At 47.4% G+C, this 24,264-nt stretch overlaps 2 protein-coding genes across 4 annotated transcripts in view; both read left to right on the top strand.

Moving 5' to 3' along the window:
* The first annotated feature begins 2,527 nt into the window (after window positions 1–2,527).
* C26H11orf52 (chromosome 26 C11orf52 homolog) lies at window positions 2,528–11,405 on the top strand. Its single transcript, XM_074851132.1, has 4 exons — window positions 2,528–2,848; window positions 7,222–7,262; window positions 8,048–8,094; window positions 8,457–11,405. Exons 1-4 carry the CDS (start codon window positions 2,817–2,819, stop codon window positions 8,691–8,693), a joined length of 357 nt encoding a protein of 118 aa, XP_074707233.1. The 5' UTR covers window positions 2,528–2,816; the 3' UTR covers window positions 8,694–11,405.
* Window positions 11,406–11,686: 281 nt separating this feature from the next.
* Window positions 11,687–24,264, top strand: part of DIXDC1 (DIX domain containing 1) — a 39,084-nt gene continuing 26,506 nt past the window's right edge. For 2 of the 3 annotated variants that reach the window (XM_074850983.1, XM_074850986.1), the window contains exons 1-2: window positions 16,920–17,132; window positions 22,967–23,096. In XM_074850983.1, coding sequence (XP_074707084.1) covers window positions 17,073–17,132; window positions 22,967–23,096 — 190 coding nt within the window. In that variant the 5' untranslated portion in view covers window positions 16,920–17,072. Of the gene's footprint in view, window positions 11,788–12,950; window positions 13,046–16,919; window positions 17,133–22,966; window positions 23,097–24,264 lie in introns of those variants that run through there. The other variant, XM_074850984.1, reaches the window with a different exon arrangement.

Raw genomic sequence — 24,264 nt, 5'->3', positions numbered from 1 at the left:
GTGTCACTGGCCAAATATGGGGGTCCCTGGCATGCCTCAGTGCAGCCCTCCCACAGAGGAGAGAGGAGGTTCCAAGGTCCCTGTGGACAGAACTTCTCCCTCTCCCTGCCAGGATGTGACCTGCAGGCTTCTGCACTCTGCCTCCATGAATACATAGGGCCAGGTACGCCCTGCTCAGGAGTCTATTCCATGCAGTATACCTCCTCGGTTGCTGAAACACTGGTATAAGGCTGGTCTTTCACCCTTGTCAGGCAAAGTGGGATCCAGTCCGGAGTGAACCACTGTGCAGCTATTTTCTATTTCTCAGGGCCCCTGCCAGCAGTGAGGGTCAATGCAGACCATGGCACAGGCTAGAGCATGAAATGCCCTCTGACTGCAACACAAGGGCTGTGGGTTGCTGAACCACTGCGGACTGAAAACAGCATGTGGCCAGGACTGGGGCTGCACGGATAGTGGTTCTAAGTCAAAAGTGCCCAAAACAGTTCAGAGCTCGCTCTCCTTCATTTTTTAAAGGCAATGCCAGGTTGCTGTGTGCCTGCACCACACCTATCACAGTGTGGTCCCAGTCCCTCAGCATTAGTAGTCATTACACAGTTCTGTTTCCCCTCTGGGCTTTATTAGCCCTGTCTTTGCTCTCCGAGTTCATTCTCTATTGCTGGGCACTTCCAGGCTCATTCTGTGCCAGTTGCACAGCTTGTTACCCAGACAACATCCCTGAGTGCATCAAGACAGCTGCCCCAAGCAGTGATGCAGGGAGAGGGGGCTGGCACTGCCTGGTGTCAGCCACTGGGCTGTTCGTCAGCACCCTGGCAGGCTTTGCGCAAAATAGCCTGATGGGTTTGCTGAGCAGGAGCGCTGGAAGCCATGGTTTCTTTCATCCCTGCAGACACAGCCTGAGGAGAGAATGCAGAGTGGCAGCCAAATGTTCTCCAGCTCTGCCAATGTTTTTGATGCCTTTCTGTTTCTCTGGTGGAGCTCAAACCAACAGTTCCAGTATTTGTGAAAGGAGCTGATGGGAACAGGCTCCCATCCTTTTTTTTTTTCCTTCTCCACAAAGCAACAAAGCCCAAGTTACCCCAGAAATCAAAACAGACACTGACTTACTAAATCAACAGTGTCTGTGGCAAACCCAGAGACACACAGTCTGCAACTTCCCAAGCAGGGACAGACTCCTGCGACCACCCAATCTTTGTAGGACTCTGAGAACATGGTCCTGTTGGGACCAGGACTGAATTTCATCTGCCTGCATAAATCTGATCCTAAATTCTCCCTGCATTGCTGTGGTGCAGGCTGAGCTGTGCAATTTCTCCAGACACATGCTGAGGTGCGATTTCGGAGCAAGGCTCAGGCTCTGCAGGTCACGGTGCAGCTCATCCAGGATTCAGCTAAGAGAGCAGCTGTGCCCCATGGTCTTTCCAAAGCAGAACCCTTCTCCTCCTGCCACTTCTGGACAGTTTGATTTTGCTCTGCACTTGGACAGATGGTAAATGATGCTGTAAGCCTGGCTGAGAGCAGGGGTAGGGGGAGTAGGGGACTAGGGCCGATTCCTGAGATAGCCCATCAGAAGGGTGAATTAAAACTTACCCACTTCTCAGCACATCCCATGAGGCATTCAGACCTGCACAGAACTGGGGCTGGCTGCCAAATCAAAGCTGTGGAGCACAGTTTCTGCTCAAGGACTACATTAACATGGTATCTTTCAGTATTGAGATGCAGCTCTCGGAGCTGCCAGAGATCAGCTATCTGTTGTTCAGTCTAGAAATTACCAGATACAGTCTGAAGGGCTCTCAACAGAAGTAGAGAGGTAAAATGCACGTTAATTTTCCTGTTTGATATGCTGAGGGGTGAGCCTAAGAGCTGTATTGCAGGTCCTTAATGATGCGAGGTCCCTCATGGGATTCTGTAATTCTCAAAAGCACAGATCTGTACACTTTCATCTAGAATCACAGAATCATTCAGGTTGGAAAAGACCCTTTGGATCATCGAGTCCAACCCTCAGCCCGACTCTACAAAGTTCTCCCTACACCATATCCCCCAGCATCTCATCTAAACGACCCTTAAACACATCCAGGGATGGTGACTCCACCACCTCCCTGGGCAGCCTATTCCACTGTTTAACCACTCTTTCTGTGAAAAATTTTTTCCTAGGTAGCTTTACAAAATCTAGGTAGCTTTACAAAAAATTGATTCCCAGTAATGTCCCTTCTGCCTGCAGCAGAAGTAGCAGCACTACAGCTCAGCTGAGAGTAGACCTGCAAGCCTGCTCTCACCTTTGCTGGGGCATCACCTCCCTCCCAAGAAGATACGCTCTCTTTCCCAGATGATGCCAGCCCGTGCCACACATTTTCTGACATGCTGCTTGAGATGCAATGAGGAACACCAGGAACAGCACTGAGTGCTCCCACCCTGGTGTTTCTCCTTTTGTTCAGGAAAGTCCCTCCTCCATCCTCTTTTGCATCACTGCTGGCATCAGCAGGATGGCGTTGGTGGGAGAGAGGGATAGCGGAGGGACATCCACTGTACAAATCATAAAGCAGAATTTTAGCCCCGCGGCTGAGGCCTGGAGGCATGCTGCTACCTTGCCCTCTCCTCCCTGGGTAGCAGGAGGTGAGCGCAAGCCCTGGGGGCACGGAGAGCCCAGGGCAAGCCCTCCAGTAGATGGCACGCACGGGCCTCGCAAAGCCTCACTGCAGCGATGGAGAGAAATCTGACACTGCCAGACACTCCCTTGGAATAGCCAGGGGCCGAGCAGGAACCAGGAAATACAAGCTCTCCCTGTCCAGAAAACACTCCTGCTTCATGGAGGAAGGAGCGACATGGGCAATCTCTGCAGCTGCGGGCGACCATGGTGAGTAGAGCATCCGCCAGGTATGAGGATGGCAGACAAAGCTCCGGGCAGCCTGAGCGGAACTTTGGGTGGACTTTACAAGCTTTGGTCCCTTGTGCTGGGTTTGCCTGGGCTCTTGCCTGGCTCTCAGCCCTGCACCTTGCCAGCTCACACAGACACTGCGAGCGAGTGAGCAGGGGCATTGGGTCACTGCTGTGCAGGTGCCGGGGTGGGGACGGGAGGCTGGGACAGCCCCTGCCTGCCAAAGGCAGGACAGGGGGAGGCGAAGGGGCTTTGTCGCTCACATCTCTCAGCCCAGACGGGCTGTGGCACCTCCTGGGACTGGCAGCTTGGGTTCCCACAGCCATGCCAGCAGCTGAGAATAGCTCGGTTCTAGGAAAGATCTAGTTAAAATCCCTGTCCTTGTCCTAGTGGTCTCCAGCCGGGTAGACACCTTAAGGTGTTCCTTTTGGCTACTGCAGGGAGGGGCCCCTGGGGCAGTGCTGGCACTAAGGGCTCGTGGGTCAGCTACCCCATCCTGCTCTCAACTCCTCCAGCCCCTCTCCCTGCCTGTGTCTGTCTGGGCTTTATGTGCGCTTGGGAAATCCTGGCCACGTTTTTCAGATGATGTTGCTCTTTCTCCCTGAGAAGGAGGATGACAGTTTAATCCCTCCCGGCTCATGTTGTGCCCTGGATCTCCTGCTTGCAGAACAAAAGGCACAGTGGAGCATCATTCCGTGCCAAGCGGAATTTTCAGCTCTAAGAGTGGTACAAGGGGGACAGCCATGACTATCAGATGAAGCTCCGAGGACGTCCTCTCCAACACTGCATTTGTTAAAAGTTTTAGAAATTCATCAGCGCTTTTTAATAATTACAAGAGGCACAGCATCACCTAGTGGCTGAAGCAGACGAGGAGGTTCAGGACACGGAGGTCCTTCCAACCCGAGCCCTGAGCTGGAGGGCAGAGAACTTTGGGATTTAGGAACAGGAGCTGTAGGTGGGAGGTGGAAGGCTGGTTCTTGACATGTCCCCTACCAAAAGTCCCATTTTCTACTCCCTCTACCCTGTGGCAGAGGGTAAATGAGGAACCCAGGGCATCAGCTTCATTACCGCAGCGGACAGGGGCCTGATCAGGGAATGCCTGGGGCATAGGCTGGTTCACTGGAGCAGAGGTGCAGTTGCCAGGCACACTACAGATGCTGTGTGGTGGAGAGAGCCGTGCCACAGCATGGACTGGCAAAGACAGAGACTCTGGAGTACAAACACCACCATTACAGCATATGCTGTGGTGGCGCTTTCACCTCCAGACAGTGCCAGGCCATGCACAAACATTCCTGCCTTCAGAAGGAAGTATAAACCAGAATCTGAAGGTCACTCAAGTATGCAGGACCAGGCAGGACAGCAGCTTTCTGTTCCATTTGGGGAGCAGCATGGTGGCAGACTGGCTTCTCTGGGCCAATATCTAGTTCTGCTACCCCAAAGCTACTGGACCAGGACTCCAGTGTCCCACTTGATTTCTTTCCAGAGGCTGCATGGAAAATAAGAAGCTGGGATGGTATTTCTGTTGGTGGTGTCACTACTACCTTCTGGCAGATTCCTGCAGCAGAGGGCAAAGCTCTGGCCAAAGACCCATTTGGCCCCAGCACCCCTGTGTGACTCAAGTGCTAACATCTGCCTTATAGACTGTGCAGCGAGGAGAAAGCAGAGCTCTCTCCCCAGGAGCATCATTCCCTGTCCTGCACATGGAGACACATGGCTGAAGAATGGCCTCAGGCTCCGGTGCTGTGCAGACTATTCAAACAGGCTCTGAGCAAGGAGAGAGGAAGGCAAATGGGAATGTGCTGCCGGTAACATGGGCTTGGCAGACAGCTACAGAGGACCACAGTCAAGAGCAGACTGGTGCGCTGAAGCGCCACTGCAGAAGTTTTCATGATTCATAGCTTTGCCTTGGTGACAGAGGGGAAAAAAATGGTACTTAATTTTAGTTCAGGTGTTTCCAGGCACCTATACTGCTTTTATTTCTGTATATTTTCTCAGCGCCACAGCTGTGTCAGCAAAGACCTGGGCTTCCTAAGTAAAGCTGAGATTTGCAAAAGGGCTTAGGGGAGGTAGGCACTCACCTTCTCCTGGATAGAAGATCCTTGTCATGATCACTACCAAAGCATGGGCCCTAGGGGAGACAGAGCAAAGAGCAAGAGACTGAGACTGAGAAGGTTCCTGAAGTCTTTAAAGAAAAGCCATTACAGCAAATTTATTCATAGAAGGAAGTTACTTATGAAGGGAAGTGTGCCCTCAGGTCTGGGTACCTCTGCCAGCATGGCCCTGTGGAGGGCAGGCCCCAGGTATTCTCACTACTTGGTTTAGTGCTCAGGGCCTCTGCTGGGCATTGACGACAAAAGATGCCAAAATTCAGGACCCACTGTGAAGCAGGCTTGTGTAGGGTAGAAATCAGGTTGGCAGTGATGTGAAGGAAGGGGAGGGACACGCGTGCTGCTGTGTAGAATACAATGTGCTTCTAGCAGGCTGTGGGTTAGTAACAACATGTCTGACCTGGTTTTGAGACGAGGGGAGAGGTTTGCTCTGCTCTTGTTTCCCTTGCCACATCCATTCTAATTACCGCATATCTGAGGATGGGAGATGCCAGCTCCTGCCTGGCTGTGATTAGCCCGCAGACAGCCTCAGAATAGCTCCAGCCTACACACTGGCTGCTAATGCTCTCTCTACAAAGGGAGGCAACCAAAACAAGCAAGAGCAGCTTGGAAAGCTGATACTGCAACCTACCTCCCAGGAAAGAGGATAGGGACCCTGCTGATTTTGCTTCAAATGATGCTATTTTAATTACATTGCACAATGTGCCTGAATGCTGTAAAGAAGCAACATGCTCTCGCCACAAGCCTTGGCAAGGAGGGCTCTGGAGACCCCACAAGCTCATAGAGATGGTGGCAGAGGAAGCTGCAAGAGCCGAGTGAGAACCACCACAACACAATGCTGCCTTGAGCTGTGCCCCTGACTCCTGGGGGCAGCCCCCCAGATTTTGTCTGTCAAGGACTGGAGGGTTATAGGTGCCTCTGTGGGGCAGCACACAGCAGAGACACGCGAAGCAGTGTCAGATCCTTTTGCACAGGCACATGGCCACCTTGCCTTCCCCAAAACTGCCTTTGGCTTCCCAGGTCTAGCAAGTCTGGTTAATCATTATGGACCATTTTGAAAGCCTCCCATGTTCTTTACCGCATTCATGCTTTTTTTGTTTTGCCATTAGAGTGCCAAAGGCATTACTACACCCACTGTCCTGCTCACCCACCCAGTGAAACTACCTCTAAAAGCCAGCAAAGGCAAAGCTCTGCTTCAGGCACTGCATTGTTCCCGCCTGTGGCAGGACTGTTTGGCAAATGCACACTATGTGGGAACCATCTGGTAGCTCTGTAGCCCCATTAAAAGCCCGAGCTGCCCACTCTCAGATGCTGTCTGACCCGCGTGAGACCCTCAGCTGCACGCTGCGTTGGTCGGCAGCCAGCACCAGATGGACATGCGTACACAGGAGGAGCCATACAAGGGCTGGCACCTGCTCTCCTCCAGCCCTCTGAGTGATGCAACGAAAACATTTCCTTCATGCATCTGGCCCAGAATGTGACACATCTCTGCTCTGCCAGACAGCCTGCGCTCCTCTGCCAGCACCAGCCTGCAGGAGCCTGCTCAGCTTCTGGCTCTGTTGTTACAGCTGGAATGAATTTGGCTCCTGTTCATTCCATGGCTGGAACATAGCTGTATTTGGCTTGTCTCTTTCTGGTCACATGGGTACAGCCGAGATTAGGGTTTGGCTTGGCTTATATTTAGTGCATAGCTTGTTTGGTTTGGTTGTGTTTTAAGTGGAAAACTGAGAACAGGAAAACTGTCTGAAACATTAAATTAGCACAGGGTCTGTGCACAGCTGCTCCTTGGGCAAGGGGGTCAAAGTGCAGGGTATGGGGCTATCAGAGCTTCTGGCCCTAGGAGAAGGGTTTTGTGCCAATTGAGATCATGCTCTGCACCCTGCTTCTTTGATCATACAGCTGCGGAAATGTAGTTGCAAAACTAAAGTGAAATCTGCTCTCATTCACTCTGATGCATGTTGGACAGCCAGGCAGGGCTGAAAGGCAAGGAGACTTGGGGGTGTCTGTGGAGTATAGTAGATGTGTCACAGAAGAAGGAAACACATCCCCACATCTCCCCTTTGGACTTCCTCCCTGCAGGAGTTATTCGGGTTCTGGCTTGTCTCAGTAGCTCTTCTCTGAGACACTTCTTGGGCCTTTCTCATTACCCACAGATGTGGTGCTCTGGGGTGGTGCATTTGGGTTTGGGTGTTATAAGAGCAGAGACTGGGGCTTCTCAGGGCTGACATCTCTCTCTGATTTCAGGAAGTGTCCTTCGCCTTTTAAAAGAAAGAAAGAAAAGCAAGGTAAGGATTTGTGAAAATGCTTTAGAGGACAAGAAGAGGTGGAGTGACTGAGCCCCTGGTTAGCTGACATTAGTGCTGCCTGTGAACTGGATCGCTGAGGCTGAGGGCCCCTCCCATACTCTTTTTACCTAACCTTCCTCAAGAGAAGTTTGGTAGAAGCAAGAGGCAAGATTTCTTTAAAACTTAAAGCAAGGGCTGTGATGTGCCATGGGGCTTGGCAAGAGGGAGGGAAGGGACTTCAGCAGTATCTTTAAAATACCAGAGTCTCACATCAAAACACATGTGAGTACTCTCAAGTGGCAGTATAGCAGAAGCTGCATCAAACTCCTGTAAGAGCTGCAAACATCCATCTGACATCAGTCCCCCAGGATAAAGTGCATTCCCTAAGTAGCCCAGTTGTGGCCTTTGGACCATGCTGGGCAAAATATGTTTGCCAGGCAGCAAAGGAAATAACAAAGTTAAAACTGGATCTGACTTCTCCAAGGGCCTGACAAAGCAGCTCTCTGTGCTGTGTCTGTCCTCCTTGGTTCTGCCAAGAACATTGCGGTCCATCGCATGTTGTCATCCCTGGAAACTGTATTTTTTTCCAAAGAAACAAGCCCAGGCTTTCTTCTTGGAGGTGGGCCTCAGAGACAGCATTAGGGTTGAGGGTGTCAGATGAGGTGGAAATTTGATTTGTGTCCAGTGGGGAGAGCCCATGGGCCAGACAGACACTGCATTTCTGCATTCAAAAGCGGAACAATAAACAGTTGTATTAACCTGATCTGCTGGTGTTTCTTTTTCAGGAACTAATGTGAGACATGAGAGCCAACAGCATCAGCCTGGCAGGAAGGTAAACAGCTTCCCAGAGTTGTTTTCCTAACTGTATATTGAGAAGACACAGCGGACCACCACTTCCTAGGCTAGATGGGTTGGGAGGACATGGGGCAGCTTATTCAGAGCCATGAATTGTCTCATCCTATATAACCTTTAATGGCTGTGGGAACAATGTGCATTGCTGCACGGGGATGCAGGCCCATTTTTTTCCCCTAAAGTGCAGTGGAAGCAGTAGGATGAAATCCCTCTCTGAAACTGAGGTGTCAGAGGGTTGGATGGTGCTGGGGTCAGTGTGCAGGGTGTCTCTGCCTGGTCTGGGGAAGGCATGTGTAGCAGCAGCCCAGGGATCTGACCTTCCAGAGCTCTTTCTCCCCAAAGGCTCCAACATATGAAGATGTCCCAGAGTTTCCCGTCTACGCCACCGTGAGTAAACCCAAGAGTGTGAAGCAGGATGACAGCATTCATTATGCAGACATCCAAGTGTTCACCAAGGTCCGGGAGCGCTCTGCAGCAGAGGTGAAGAACTTACAAATGCAGAATGCCACAGAGTATGCCACCCTCAACTTCCCCCGGCCCAGGCTGAAATATGACAGTAAGAATGGGACCCTGGTATAAAAGGCTTGTTGGCCCCCTTCTCTTTCAGCAGCAAAAGTATTTTACAGACTTAGAGATGCTGTAGATGCAAGCTAACCTCATGAACACATGAAGTCTCCCTGAGAAAGTGCAGAGAGGCTGTGCCTTCCACCTGCATTTCTCATCAGAGGACACAGAAATATTTATTCTCACGTGATGAGAAGTTTCCTATCTGATTCTGCTGACAAAAAACACCTCTTCCCCTTGGATGAATTGCCACTGAAGCTGGCAACCCATCTCCTCTCAGCACTGTGAGAAGACAGAGCTGCTCCTTGGCCGATGAAGGCTAAAACCACAGCTCAGAGCTGCAGTGAGAAAGTTCCTGCTGTGGCAGAGGACCAGCTGAGTGCTGCTCTGCAGACAGATTTGGGAACATGGCATACAGGATTCAATACCGGGACAAGGGAGATGTTCCCACAGGATTTTATGTCAATGTTAAGAAAATTCTGCAATGTGCAGAATGACATGTGGAGGGTACCGTGAAGAAATGGCATGAAACCTTTAATGTTATCTACTGCAATTCCTCCTCCAACACCTGCCACTGTAACTGCAGTCATGCACTATGTGCATCCCCCTTTCTCAAAAGGCAGTGTTCTATAACCATGCACAGCACACTGAAACCAAGGCCAGAAATGCAGAATTAACTGAGGAGTACAGAACAAGTTCTTTCACTGAAGGGCTGTACAGATACGCATCTTCACCCCAACATGCACAGAACTGAGTAGTGAGCTCTTGGCTCTGACTGTAAATGAAACAAGGAAAATTCTCAATTTAACTTCGAGGCAGCCATTTAAAAGCCACTGCCTATATTTAGGGCAGTTATCCAGCCCTTAGGGTACAGCAGCTGTCTGCATGCCTGAGATACTGGGAATGAATCCTGTTCAACTTTAGAGGGCTTTGGACTTTTCCTCCATTTTTTCTTATTTTATACTCTCAGCCTTAGCTATAAAACCCAGGAACATAGAGCACACACCATGTGGTATTTTCTGCTAACCCTCCCAGATACAACTCTGAGAATTTATTTATGGATTTAAAATAGTGTTAGTGATGCAGCATAGCAATCAGCCAAAAGGCTTCTGCCACTGGACTGAATTTGGCAGTTGCAGCATTGGCAGTTGAACAGGGCTCCCAAGCAGTATCTTCAGGCACTAAATCAATGTTTGGCACATTCTGTTCCTAAATAATGGTCTGCATAGCTAAATGCAGGTTGTGGGACAACCTTGTTTATTGCCAGTGTTTAAAGTGGACATCCTGGTACGTTTTGTAAACATACATAATTTTGCATATTATAACTCAACTAAATGTAAAAAGCATGAAGGAGTTCCTGCTCATTAAAAAAAATAAATCTTGTATGGGCAGTGTTTGCTAAAATGGAATTGTTTTGAGGACCAATCCTACAATTTTTCTACCTTTCTGCCTGTGCTACCCAATAGACCTCAGCAGGGCTGTTGTGAGGGCAGAGTAACATTTGCAGAAGGCCCCTTTTTTTATAATATACTGTGTATTTTTCTATCTGAAAAGGGTTTTTGCCTGTGCTATCCAGCTGACCTCAGTGGGGCTGTTGAAGGCCTGCAGTAGAAGGGCCATCATTTATAATGGGTACAGGATTATGTTATTGGAAGGGCTGGTACTTTTGAGTGCCAAGGGTTCCTCTCCCTGCTCCTGTACTCCATGTCCACCATAAAAACCTGTCCTTTGACTGAGGAGGATTGAATGGGCACAGGATTTTCTTACAAGAGTGTGTCAGGGAGGCACGGGACACTCTAGCACTCAGTTCTGCTAGGCCAGCTGTCAGATGGGCTGCCAGACCTGGTTTATGCTGGGCAGCAGTTATGTACCTTCTTGCACTGAGTTGCCGGTACAAAAACTAGAAAGGGACACTGGCTTCAGTTCTGGTCAAGCTCTCCGCATCATAGGAAGAAATTGGCTTTTTAAGAAACATTACTAAATATGGACTACAGTTCAGGAGATGGAAGGTTTTCTAGAAGGTGCAGAACCCAACATGTCATTTTTAAAACCAATTTCAGTGAAACAGCCCATTATTGCAGTGGCATGCACAGTGTGTGGTACTGAAGTTTCTCCTCGCCCAGCAGGAGAGCTGGAGCCGGGGTCAGCAAGCTGCACAGCCACTAAGGTCAAGCTCCTGGGCCCAGAGTGGTGTAAATTTGCACATCCATCAAGTTAAACCAGTTTTGCTGTGGACATAAGTAGGACTGGGTTTGGCTCAGATGAACTTGCTTTCACTTAGTCACGTCCCTTCGTTCTGTTGACCTGTGGATCAGCCCTTTTGTCTTCTGAACCAATGGGAGCTACTACATAGGAGAAACTCTGTTTTAATGAGTGCCTCAAAGCCTGGAGTGGTGGTTTATCTCTTATTCCCTCAGGAGCTCCAGCTTCCACCAGTACTTCGTGGTGTTTCTGAAGTACAGCGTTATCTTAAAGATAATCAAATGCTCTGCATAGGAACAGGAGTAGCACGGTAATTTTGCCTGTTTCAGGCTTTGACTAGACAAAATGTGAAAGCCACATGTTCTGCAGTAAGGATTTTTCTGAAGGACTTGGTTTTGCACTGGATATTAAAAGCTTCCAACAGCGCATCTTCTGTGTTTCCCGAGGTTGTTATGTTTAGGTGTTAAATGAGTGTTAATGTATCAAATGTTCCTTGAATATTAAAGATGTAATTTTTCGTTTTAATTAACCAATTGGCATTTTTGGGGGGGCCGTTGCCCGCTGGCTGCGGCTCTGGGGACACCCGCAGCCCCGAGCGCGGGCCTGCAGAGCCGGGCCCTCGGGCCCCCCCAGCCGGGGGCTCCTCACACTCCTCCTGCCCGACGGGGGGACGACGCCTTGGAGCAGAGCGGCACAGCAGGTGCCGAGCGCCGGCTCTCCCCCCGCCTCCCGGCTTCCGAGCCCCGGTCTCCCCGCCCCGCCGCGCCCCGGCTGCAGGCGGGCCCGGTCCGGCCGGGCGGGGCCTGCGCCAGGCCGCCGCGTCCCGCCCCCGTCCCCATGGCGAGCGGCGACGCGCCGCGGCGGGGACCGGGCCGGGCCTGCAGCCTCCCGTCAGCGCCGGGCCCAGGTAGGGCTGCAGGGCGCGGGGCTCTGGCGGGGCGGGCCCAGCACCCCACCCCACCCTGTCACACCCCGCCCCACCCTGTCACCCTGGTCCTCCCTGCCCCCCCCCCCCCCCTCCTCAGGGGCTCCTCAGCCCCCGGGACCACCCTGCTTCTGGGGATCGCGGCCTGTCCCCCAGCCCGGACCCGCCCTCCCCCAGAGCCTGGTGTCCGCCCGCCAGCCCTGAGCCCCAGGCCCCAATCCCCCCCGGCCAACCCCGCTTCCAGACACGCGGGGCCACGCATCCCCTCCGAGGCCTCAGATCCTTTCCCCACACCTCATGGCCTCCCCTGCTCGCTCGCGCTCAGCCCGGCTTTGCAGAATGGGCCCCAAAATACCTCCAGCCCGAGCAGATGCAGCGGCCATGGCTCTGCCTCTGTTACCGGTCCCGTCCTACCCCGACCTTCGGTCCATTGAGATGTACCAGGATGACGCAACCAAGATAATAGTGACCATCTGCCTAAGGGTTACACTCCTGCCCACCTTTAAATGATTATTAAAAACAGCAATTCCTACTGTCATTCAGTCTTTCTCAAGGAATCTTACCATCATCCATTCCATTACCTTTTCCAAACTTCCCCACCCTTCCTTTCACCAGACTTCACTCTAGACTTCTGAAGGAAGACTAAGCAAGGAAAATATAGATCACCAGAAAATTCCTAAATATAAATGACAGTATGTGGAATTGTTTCCTAAAATTATTTATGAATCTTTGTTGTCTGGGCTAAATGCACTGAATCAAGCAATACCCTGAATATTCGACACTAGGGACCAGTACAGCTTTGGCTGGCGTATTTGACTTCTGTTGAATTTGGATTCCCCCTCCACAAATGGGAAGAGATAATTAGATACTATGTGCAGTGTAAGCCAATGTAATCAGGAATCTTTTTTACATGTGTTTCAGTGGAATTCTGCCCACCAAACATACTTTACATGTGGAAGAAGATACAAAAAATGTGTAAATTGCCCTAAGTCTGTAGCCCTTAGATATATTTTCTGCTGGCAGTGAAAGAAGGTGGAAACTTCCCTCTTTTGTTTTAGTTATATTCAGACATTTCGTTGGTAAGTCTGTTCTCCCTCTAAGAAAATTATTTCCTTTGTATTTAATACATTTGCTTTCTCCCTCAGGCTTCAAGGGGAAAGGAATGGCACTGAGCTGAGCTGTGACACCCAGCATGGGAACTCTGATGGACATACACACCTCACAGCCTGCTGCATCCTCTGTGAGTTTCCAGAAGTCATTTTTGCATCTGACCTCTGTTTTGGATGCTTGATGGGGAGGTTGGGAGGGGACACCCAGTGACACAAAGGCATTAGTTGTGTTAGGCAGCTCTTTTTGCTTTTTGCTCTTACTGCAGTCATGGCATCACAAGTCTCACAGCCTTTGTTTCTGAATCAGCCTCAACAAAAATTTTATTAGCAAGAACTGAACTGTGGCCATTGATCTTTCTCTCTTTCTCAAGAGCTGGTAAGAGAAACAATCAGAGAATGTTGATAAAGTACTTAAGATCCTTGGACGGAAGTCTTGAAGGAAGGCTTATGTGTTGATGCTGGTGGTACTGCGACAGTCTCATCACAAGAACAGGAAAACGAGCAGTAACGGGGCTTTGCCATGCATCGTGCCCGGAATTCAACTCGGGCAAGTACAAGGGTTAGGTTCAGACTGGCCAGGAGAGGGCAATGCCACCAACCAAACTGCCATCCTACATATTTGTTTTGAAGGTCACTCACACGAGGAACAGTTGATGTGGTCATCCTTTTGATATCATTGCCCTGTGCCCTTCATTTTGGAATAATCTTCAGGGAGAATTATGAAGCATTAGTTTTGATGAGAGGCTGTTTTGTTTGCTTCTTGCAGAGATAACAAAGGCATTTATTACAATGTTATAAAACTGAAAGTAAAATACGATTCCTGCTACAAGAAGCTTGAAATTTCAGAGTGAAACACAAAGATGGGAGAACTAGTGTTTAATTTTTAAAAGGTATTTTCAGCACACACATACACCCAACATGCATTTGTGTTACCACAATAAACAGAAGAATGGCTCAGCATGCTCTGCCTCTCGGTCTAGCCATCAGAAAAGGCCTAGTTTCTATTCTCTGACATTCATATTGTCATAGTGAGTTTCAAAGATAAGAAACCCCATGTAGAGCAAATCTTTGATGACAAAACCTCTGATGGAAAACATACTGTGAGCAGGCCTGTACCCGAAACTGGCATGTATAATGAGAACGCTGCCTTTCCCTGTGTTGGTGTTCTAGTAGGTAGAAGCTCTGTTAACAGGGATATGGGACTGGAAGGGACCACCTAAATTTCAGACTTCAGACCCAGCTTTTCTTGGCTGATCCGAACAGGCAGGCAGGGCAGGGCTTCTGGCTTGAATAGTCTCTCCAATCCAAACCAGCTTCATCACAGTTTTCCCAATATGTTCATATGCAAAATGTATTTCTGCATTTCTCAGGGATGGCACTACTGTACTGTAGGTGACATGTCTGGATTTAGGCCCTCTGATTTGTGCAGGAAACAGGTGTATAGGGAGAAGGGGTGAGAAAAATGCTTATCGGTACTAATAACTACATGGGGGTTTTTGTCATTTGCGGTATTTGGGTGGCCTAGGAGAAACTGCCCTTCTCTAGACCACATTTGACTATTGTATCTGTTATACATATATAGATCCATCACTGTGTTTCTGAAAGGAAGACCGGGACTCTGTGTGTGGTTTACATGCAAAGCAGCTACTCAATCCATGTGGCTGACAGCCCCCTCACTATGATGCTGTGTAATATGTCCTGCTCTGCAGCGGCATGGGGAGCACGCTGTGATTGAAGGATTGATATGACCCCTAAGCTGTCATTGGGGGTGGTGCCACAGAGAGCTTATACAGGGACCTTGGAACTGGTTTGAGTTCAGACAGCCGTGTCCCGCTGCTGAACAAAGCCAGTCTGCATCCCTGACAAACTAGATACGCCTGCCAAGACTTAACATACAAACTCCATGGATAAATGCAGGTTGCACTGCAAGCAGTGACTTAATAGCAGACTCTATATCCTGCTGTTGCCCAAATGTTGTAGTTCTTAGAGGTGGAGCACAAGTGTTAAAAGTGCTCCATTGTTGCCTGTCACTAATGCAACAGGACAGCTACTAAATGCCACTAAAGGTGGACCACGATAAACAAACGGGTGTTCTCTGTGTATCATCTTATCATGATTTCAACAGTGTATTTTACATTTAAATCATTTTTGTGATTTGCATTTTTATGCCGTTTGAACAGATGAACTCTTTATTCTTATTTTTACTTATTTTTTTAATCCTGTAAATTTGGGTTATGTCTCCAGCATAAAATTTGTGGCTAGTGACTGCCTGCCTTTGGCTTCTCTGCTCCTCAAAGGACAAGGGTTAATATCTAGAGCTTGCAGGGATTATGAGCATAAAATACTTAATCTGCTCTCAAATTCATCAAACAAATTATAAAAACAATCAGAGAACACCTAACAGCCATCTGCAACCTCTCTGTGCATTCAGAGTGCATTAATTTTACTTCAGTACACCTGGAGTTAAGTTTTTTTGTTCCAGAAACTGAAGTGGTATAGGGAAGGGGTGACCTCAGCATCCTTATCTGTTAATATTAGAAGTCTTCTATGAATGTATGTTTACTATGTAGCACTGAAAAACAGATAATAAATACAACTTTGACATTGTCAAGCATAGCATTATAAAGTCCACAGAAAAGGCTCACAGTGTGTTTTGTGGTTGTTGGGTTTTGTTTTTTAAAAAAATTAGGTCACTTTCTGTCTGATGGGGAAACCACTTACTCAGTTTTTCTGTGAAATTTTCTTGAAATTTCAGAGGCATAAACTACTTGATTGCTTCACAAAAAATGGGGATAAATATTTATTGCTATTTAATGGCATTTTGAGTCTCAAAAGTAAACTGGATCCAGTACTAACCACAAGCATTGCCAGCTTGCAAGACTTTATGCAAAGCCTCACAGTAATTTGTTGTTTTGCTCAACAGATGTGATATTACAATCAATGAAAACATTAAAATCTCAATTTCCGCTGAATTATGAAAAGTGGGGAAGGCAAACGAATAAATAATTTATGTCATGGAGGTGTGGGGGCTGACTGTTTTTTGAATGACTTGGGTTGGTCACAGAGGGAAATTACCTGTTGCTTGTCTTTCTATATTTTAGCTGCATCTCTCTATGTGACAGTGTAAAATGGTAAAATTATGCAATTGCTTTTTCCTCCACATGCTTCAATACTTAGGCAGAAAAACATGTTTGTTTTTAAATGTGTGTCTTGCTTAGAAATGCTTGATGAGATATTTTGCAATCGGAAGGCACAGTCTCATATCACTGGTCAGTACTTGCAGTGTTGCTCTGCGGACCGACAGCCAGAGCCCCTGGCAGAAGGGGTCTTCATCCATTCTGAGAGGTTTTGTTTTTTGTTTTTTTTTTTTTTTCCCTGGCCATTTCCTGTAAGGTGAGATGAAGTTTGAGAGATAGCCTAGAGATATTTGATACTTGTTTCTGAATGAATGCAATTATTACTGATTTAGAAAAAATCCTGGGAATTGTATTTCATTCTAGTTTGAGTTTTCTGTCTTTTTTCTTCTTTCGACTTCATTATCAGCCCAGCTAGAGCAGGGCTGAGTGCTGTGCAAATGTTCCTAGCTGTGTTGTGGTCGGGTTTGAAGCTTCCTGTCTCTACCAGGTTGCTGACATCACTGGTGTTTCTTCAGGACTGCAGAACGATTGCTGAGAATTAAAGCTGGCAGCTCTTACAGTCTTTCGTTTGGCTTTTCTAGCGAAGCAAGGCGTCTGCTATTTGCCATTCTTTGACTCTCTCCCTGCCCCCACGCCATACAGAGCTTGCTGTGTTTGGTGGGTTTGAAAATCTCTTTTACGCAGCAGGTTTTGTGTGAGAATGACTGCTGGAAATGGGTTTCAGATGTTTCCCCAACTCAGTCCTGGGCCTGTATCTTGTAAGCTGAAGCGTTTCTATAGGAACCGTATGACATCTCTCCCGCTACTCCCCCAGCAGCTCCCTCTCGAGCATGCCCAGTGCAAGCTTTGACTTTGGCTCAACTATCTGTGTGCAGTAACGGGCTGCACATATGGGACTATGAATGCGGTTCCTGATGAGCTCCAACTCTTTGTCTTTGAGAGGAGGAAGAGGTCGTGCCCAGAGCTGGAGGATCTGCCCTGTGTCCTCTGAGACCCTCGCCCGTCGGTGGGCTCGTGGAGAATGCTTGCTTGTTTGGCCAGGGGGAATTTACTGGATATTCTTCAGGAGGGCTTCACAGAGGTAAATGCATGTCCCAAGTCTCACACAGACCTTTCCGGGGCAAGGCAGCATGCTTTTGTGCAGCATCTCTCAGGGACTGTTATGTCTCCCAGTGCTCTGAGGAACAGAGAAGAAAAACGAGCAAGATTTCAGGGTGGGAGAGCTGCTTACTAACAGAAGGGCATACTGGGCAGCTCAGCCAGGGGTCTGCAAATCAGCAATAGTTTTTTGAAAAATCTGTGCCTGTTTTACAGCGGGTGGTTTTAGCTCGGAGTTTTTATTCTCTTCGCAGCACTTCACTATTGTACCAGTAAATAATATAAACTGCAGCAAGGTTAATGGAGCACAGTTTATTTTATAGAATTGACTCCTCTCCTGAGTATATGAAGTTTCTATTTCTGAAGGCTGTTGGAAAGCCTGTAAATCTGTTTTGTGGACACACATTTCTTGGGAGAGGCTGACAAAGAGCAGGCTGGCTGGATTTTTTTCCCCACCTTGTTCTGCAGGTTGAATCTCTAGGGGACTGAAATTCATCTTGGTGAGGAAAATATAATTTTAAAATGTTCTTCACTTGCTTATTTTGCTGTTAGGGAGACTAATAAATCATAAAATAAGGAGTGAGAAGTACCAAGAAATTCCAGAGATGGGCATCCTGTAACTGCATGAGGAGTGCAGATTGCTGTTGGCTTCTCTCTTTAGGGTACACAGAAAATTAGTTCTGTTGGACTCTCTGTGGACTCAGTACAACATTCCAGGGCGGCCACTGCCTGGCAGTGCATCGTGCAGACCATGCTGGAGCATGATTTCCTGTCTGTAAACTGAAAAGGAAGGAAAATTGTGGGGGCTTGTGCTGAAACCAAACAGCGGCTGCTATTTGCTTTCTCACCTGGTGGCAGGGATAGTCTCTTGGTGTGTTTTATTCTTAGAGTGCATAGCTTATTTTTGTTTATATTTAGTGGTTCCTTATTCTTGCAAAGCTCAGGCCCCACCTGACTTTTCTTCACAGAAAATTAACATCTCTCTCGGGCTTAACAGCACCAGTCATCACGGGCAAAACAAACTGCGTATGAAACTTGAGCCTCACAGCTTCATGCCAGCCACAGGTCTCCTTTGATTGCTCTGTGTAACTGTGTAAATACTCCATCCCCTCCTCCACAGAGTATCTCAGTCTCATTTTTAGCTAGCAAAGGTATTGCTTTAGCTCAAGCTTACACTTCTGTGCTTGAGGGCAGCAGATTCTTCTCTGACATAAGCTCATAGTAAGCTTTATATTAATAATATAATTAATAAGGGACCAAAGAACGGTTTTACATTCAGTGCTAGCCTCACCCTGACTGTCTGGTTTTACCCACAGACTGCTCAGCTGTGGAAAAAAAGACCCTCTCCCACCATAAAAACAGATTCACTCCCATGTCTCCCACTTGGGATCTCTCTACCACATCCGCACTTCACATTATAACAAAAGTAAAATTAAAATCACTTTTGCAAGTGCAGAACATACGGTACAGAGAGGTTAAGTGACTTGCCGAGGACATACATCACCTCACAGACACAGTTGGAAATGAGCAAGAAACCCTGTAATTCTGTGTCTTCTGTTTTGATCCACCAGCTGTACTTCCATATCTCTTTGTACTTTAGGTGCTTATTTATAGAGGTCCGTGAACGTGAAAGAGTGTCCTAAGGTGGACTAGACTGGTTGGACTAGATGATCTTCAAGGTCCTTTCCAACCTAGATGATTCTGTGATTCTGTGAAGGTGTATGATCCCAACACATCAAATGAATGCAGAAAAGTAATCTCCTCCTAGAAGCAGAGTGTCGTGGGAGTTTACTGTAACGTGACAGGGAGGAGGTCAGGCCTTCTGAAGACATCTGCCTGCTTAAGAGGGATTTTGGGCAAGAATGAAGATTTGGCCAACTTCAAAATGGGCAATACACTAATCTCAGAGGAGATGAAAATTAACCTTTTACAGTGTAATTTAGATGGTACTGATAATAAAGGACAGAGTAGCATATCAAGGCATTGCAACCTACCTGTATTTACTGTCAGGCAGACTGGACTGATTGCTGGTTGAGAGGGGAGAAACATGAGCCTTAAGCAGCAGGTGGTGAATTGCACTGGTTAAATGAGAATAGCAAGGACACCTACAACTGACAGGAGATTTGCAACAGAGCTGCTGCTTTTCTTCCACCTGTGGAAAATACTAGATAATGACATTTAATTGTAATTATCAGTAAGGGATTACAGATGCTGAGAAAAACGTGCAGACCCTGGAAAGGCTCTTTCATCCTGCATATCATTGCCTGTCAGTTGAAAGCGCAAAGATATATGCTCCTCACCTCCACATCTCTTCTCCTAGAGCCAGTAGGTCTAAGGTGCTTCTTCAAGGTATGTGCTGAATAAGTGATCTGAAGTCAAATCCTGCTCTGAGGTGTGTTGTGCTTACTGAAGTGTTTACCTGTAATTTGCTAGCAGAAGTACCTGCAAGTTGGGAAATACCTTATAACTGCAGGTGGCCCCTAGTACCTTGCTTTAAAAAGCTTCTCCTGCTCTGCACAGTCTTTTAAGGCTTCCAGAGTGACTTAGATATAAACACTCTACAATGATCTGCCTAGGAGCTGAAGCAATCTGGGCTCCAACTTCCTTTAGGTAAGGGAGCTGCTCTTCTCATTGCAAGGTACAGGTAAACCTGGCCTTTTTTTGGAACACAAAGCTGTGTTAACATAAATAGGATTAAGCTTAACTCCACCATAATCCTAATAACATGTGCTCTGGATAGTAAATCTTAGACTAGACTGTTATGTTTTTCTTCTGAAAATCCTGGTTTTGAAAGAAATATTGGTGCAGCATCAGCTCCATCAAGTCTAAGATTTGACTGAACAGAAGCTCAAACCAAAATGCCCGGAGAAGCAGAAAACTCATGAGAGGTCAGTGATTGAAGGAAGAATTATTCAGCTAATTATTCAATTATGATGAAAGAAGAAGATGAGCTAGGTAGAACAATAGCTGTTCCCTCTCTGATAGCTCTTGAATCTAGCTGTCAGCCATACCAGGTTATAGACCAACAAGGAGAAGTTCTAGGGATTTGTTCAATCCTGTGAAGTTTGATGTTCTGGAGGAAGCTGCAGTAGCATAGTTCAGCATCAAAGGAATTGGTGTGATAGGTCCCACAGGATCTTTTCCCCTCAACTGGAAAGACAGAAGTTAAACAAGAGGAGTGCTAAGAATTTGAGCAGCTGTCAGCAGGGAACCTGAGCAGGTTTGGGGGACTCCTAGGCACAAAGGCTCACTGAATCCTTTACTCAGTCTGGGTTGTGTTCTCCTGTTTGCCTCTGGGGTTAGTGCCTCTTTTTGACAATTATTTAGAAGGCACAAAATGTAATGTCCTACTCTGTTGTCAGGAAGCAATGTGAAAGCACAGGGGCAACAGCCTTGGAGAAGGAAAGGACAAGTACTTCTGAAATGTCATCCACCTCCTTGTTTGTTCCCAACCTCCTTTCTCTTCTTGGGGTCTTGGTGATTGAGAAGAGCTGAGACCTGTGTGAGACTGAATGGGGCACATGTATTGTTTGAGCTGGGATGTCTGCAGCCACAAAAGGTGTTGGAGCAAGTGGTTTTGGTTTGAGTGTTTCTGTAGACAAAAACCAACCAAACAACAAAGTCAGTCTGCTAATGAAATATGTCTGCAGTATTACAGCAGCTACTTTTTTTTATAATAACAGTGTCGACTTTATCATGCTTTTAAGAGATAGAGGCTAAAAGTTTGACAAAAATGCTTTCTTATGAATGCATGAAGAAGGTTCAGAGAAAAGAAATAGAAAACAAACTGCTTAGTGAAAGGCTCTGTTTTTCCTTTGAGTGAAAATAGAAGCGTCTGAATGGAAGAAGCATATAGACTCCTATAAAAAACTACAAATTTTCTGTAGGCTGAAAGGGGCTGTGCCCTTGTGGAACTACTACAATACTTTGTAAAATGATTTGAAAAATGATAACAAGGTAGTAAACACAAGTGTGAACACAACTGTGATAAGATTCTTTCCCTAAATTACATAGACTTCGATGCAGTTTTCATGCTGCAACCCTATTCAGTATATATCTTTACTTGTGAATCTACATATTTCTATAATGATCCTGTACTACTATAAACAAACCTACCTCTTTTCTCTGGTACCTGTTTCAATAAATTAAAGCTTTATCGAATCTATGTAATAGAAGGCTTGTGGACTCTCTGGCACTGCATTAGACTGTTGTGAAATTGAATCTCAGTGCCCCCATGATCAGTTAAAATACAATTGCAGGAGGTGGGGGTGCTTTTTGCAGCTGGCAAGAGTTACCACTGCCCTTCTGAAAATCAGCACAGGACCATCAACTTGTGCAACAGAGAGAAAGTCAAGGCTTGTTGATACTCCACAGTGCCCATTCACATTAAGTAGAAAATAAAGATCTCTGAAATTGGGCAGGCAAAACTGACATGCATCGTTGCCGTTACAGCCAAAGAAGAGCATGCTGATCCGATCCACGTGACAGGCCAAGTCTGCTTCAGCAAGCATGCGTCAGATCTGCCACTTCTGCTTCCTTTTTTTCAAAAGCCATCAGGCAGTAGTCCCCCAAGCTCATTTCCTCTGTTCTGCTCTTCAGCTCTCTGCTGAGTGAGCGGGACTGATTGAATGCAGGTCCAGGCACCTTTCTGAACCAGCAGACTGAACCGTGGTGTGATTAAAGTTGGATTTCCTATGTCAGGATAATTAAGAGTGAAGCTGTGATCAAATTGTGACTTTGATGGACTATAAAAGCATAAACTGACTGACATTGCTGAGATAATATGGAATGGAGACTTAAAACCTGCTGCATTGGCAGAATAATGGGAAGCTTAGTGAAAAGGGAGGTAATCCCATAAATGGATCAGTTTGTTTACCCTCCATGTACCACACCAGCCCTGCCCAAAGGGATTTCAGTGTTACCAGGGCTCCTACTAGCCTTGGAAGTGCTACTGAGAGGGGGCTGGAAAGGGAAAGATGATGTGAATCTGTTCGTTGCCTTTCAGTCACTTAGGCCAGACAGGTCCTCACACTGTCCAGAAGCCTGAGTTTCAGTTTCTATACAGTTTTCCTGAGTTTCAAGTCTTCCCCTTGTGGCAACACGCACAGCTGTATGAAGCAGCATCCAGTATGACCTGTTGCAAAGGCAGTGTTCTTTGCTCTCAGGTCTTGCAGGTGTTATGTGCTGTGGCGAGCCAGCTTCCACATGAACAGAAATAGAAACTGGGCCATTAGAAATGCTGGTGCAGCTCCAAGAAAATGGAGGAAGGGGACTGTACAACAGGGTGTCTCTTCCCTGTTGCATGACCTGTTACAACTGAGCAACACTGGGAGTGTTAAGAGGGGAGGCTGTTGTCTATTCAGGAAATCTGTCCTGGTTGTTTCTTTTGATAGGTGGCATAGTTTAATGGTAAATAACACAGGGTTTCTTGCTTCTGCATTGTTGGTTTTCTACTTACTTGATGAGTGGATGGGACTCTAAATGCTCTAAGTGAAACAATTCTGGCACCAAAAATGAGGGGATGACAGTATTGGTTTGGCACCAGCCTAGATTAAATGTAATGTAAAGCTCTCTTCTCAGCTGTGCTCAGATCATGAGTCCTGTCCTGCTGCCTGCTTGCTCTTCCTGTCCTGGCATGGAGTGAGCTGCACCACAGTATGCAGTGATGTCAGTTAGTGCTCAGCAGGCTTCGGGGTGAGACCATTGGTGTTTGTTTTCAAGGGCAAAAGAGATCTGTGAAGATGAGAGAAAAGTCAGAGCTATGCAACTTACCCTGAAATGGCAATGACGTGCAAATGTTTTGTTTTCTATTTTCAGCAACAACTACAGGCATATGTGGCCTGGGTGAATTCCCAGCTGAAGAAGAAGCCAACAATAAAGCCAGTCCAAGACCTGAGACAAGATCTCCGAGATGGAGTCATTCTTGCTTTGCTCATTGAGATTGTAGGTCAGTAATGCCATATGGCACTATTTTTCATCTTGCAGTTTTAGATCTTGTGTAGAAGGGGCTGGCCTTGGCTCTGACATCTGTCAGAGCTTATGGGGGCGGGGGGAAGGAGTGACTTTAAAAGAAAACAATCATAAAGCAAATAATAAATGCAATTCTATTAAAGTCCTTCTATTTTAGCAGACAGTTACAACAGATGTGCTAAAACCTGTCAAGGACCATATTAACTCCCATGAGGCTGGAATGGAGTTATGAAAGGGTTTACCTTGCAGAGGAATGGTGCTGTGTGTGGCATTTTTGGAAGAGTGACCTGCTTGCTGAGATACCCTCTTCTTCCCTGGCTCAACTTCACTCCCAAATTCTCTACCTCCTCCCTCTGACCAGTGCAGGGGGTTGGGGAATGGGCTTTGTGGTCAGTTAATTACACATCGTCTCTGCTTCTCCTCACACTCTTCGCTTGCTCCAGTGTGGGGTCCTACACACAGGAGACAGTCCTCCACAAGCTTCTCCAACGTGGGTCCTTCCCACAGGCTGCAGTTCTTCACTAACTGCTCCAGCATGGGTTCTTACTGTGACGTGCAGTCCCTCAGGAACAGACTGCTCCAGCGAGGGTCCCCCACAGGGCCATGGGTCGTGCCAGAAGACCTGCTCCAGCGTGGGCTCCTCTCCACAGGGCCACAGGTCCTGCCAGGAGCTTGCTCCAGCACAGGGTCTCCACAGGGTCAGAGCCTCCTTTGAGGCATATCCACCTGCTCAAGCATGGGGTCCTCCACAGACTGCAGAGTGGATATTTGCTCCGCTGGGGACCTCTGTGGGCTGCAGGGGAACAGCCTGCTTCACCACGGGCTGCAGGGGAATCTCTGCTCTGGCTCCTGGAGCACCTTCTCCCACTCCTTCACTGACCTTGGTGTCTGTAGAATTGTTCATTTCACATAGTCTCACTCCTCTCTCCTGGCTGCTGTTGTGCATCTGGTTTTACCTCTTCTTAAATATGTTCTCACAGAGGTGCTACCAGCATTGCTGATTGGTTCAGCCTTGGCCACCACTGGATCCTTCTGGCATCTGGCTTCTGGCATCTTCTCTCAGAAGTCACCCCTGTAGTCCCCTCGCTACCAAAACCTTGCCATGTAAACCCAATACAGTCTCCAACCTAGTTATTACTAATATT

The sequence above is a fragment of the Strix uralensis genome, chromosome 26 (assembly GCF_047716275.1).
Source record: "Strix uralensis isolate ZFMK-TIS-50842 chromosome 26, bStrUra1, whole genome shotgun sequence".
In the NCBI taxonomy this organism is placed as follows: domain Eukaryota; kingdom Metazoa; phylum Chordata; class Aves; order Strigiformes; family Strigidae; genus Strix; species Strix uralensis.
This window is presented reverse-complemented; position numbering and strand designations above follow the sequence as displayed.

What these genes read in the sequence shown, in the direction of transcription:
- C26H11orf52 (XM_074851132.1), top strand. Translation starts at nt 2,817, where the DNA reads ATGGGCAATCTCTGCAGCTGCGGGCGACCATG. An exon ending in TGCAGCTGCGGGCGACCATG is followed by an intron (nt 2,849 to 7,221) that starts GTGAGTAGAGCA and finishes CTCTGATTTCAG; the next exon opens with GAAGTGTCCTTCGCCTTTTA. An exon ending in AGCATCAGCCTGGCAGGAAG is followed by an intron (nt 8,095 to 8,456) that starts GTAAACAGCTTC and finishes TTCTCCCCAAAG; the next exon opens with GCTCCAACATATGAAGATGT.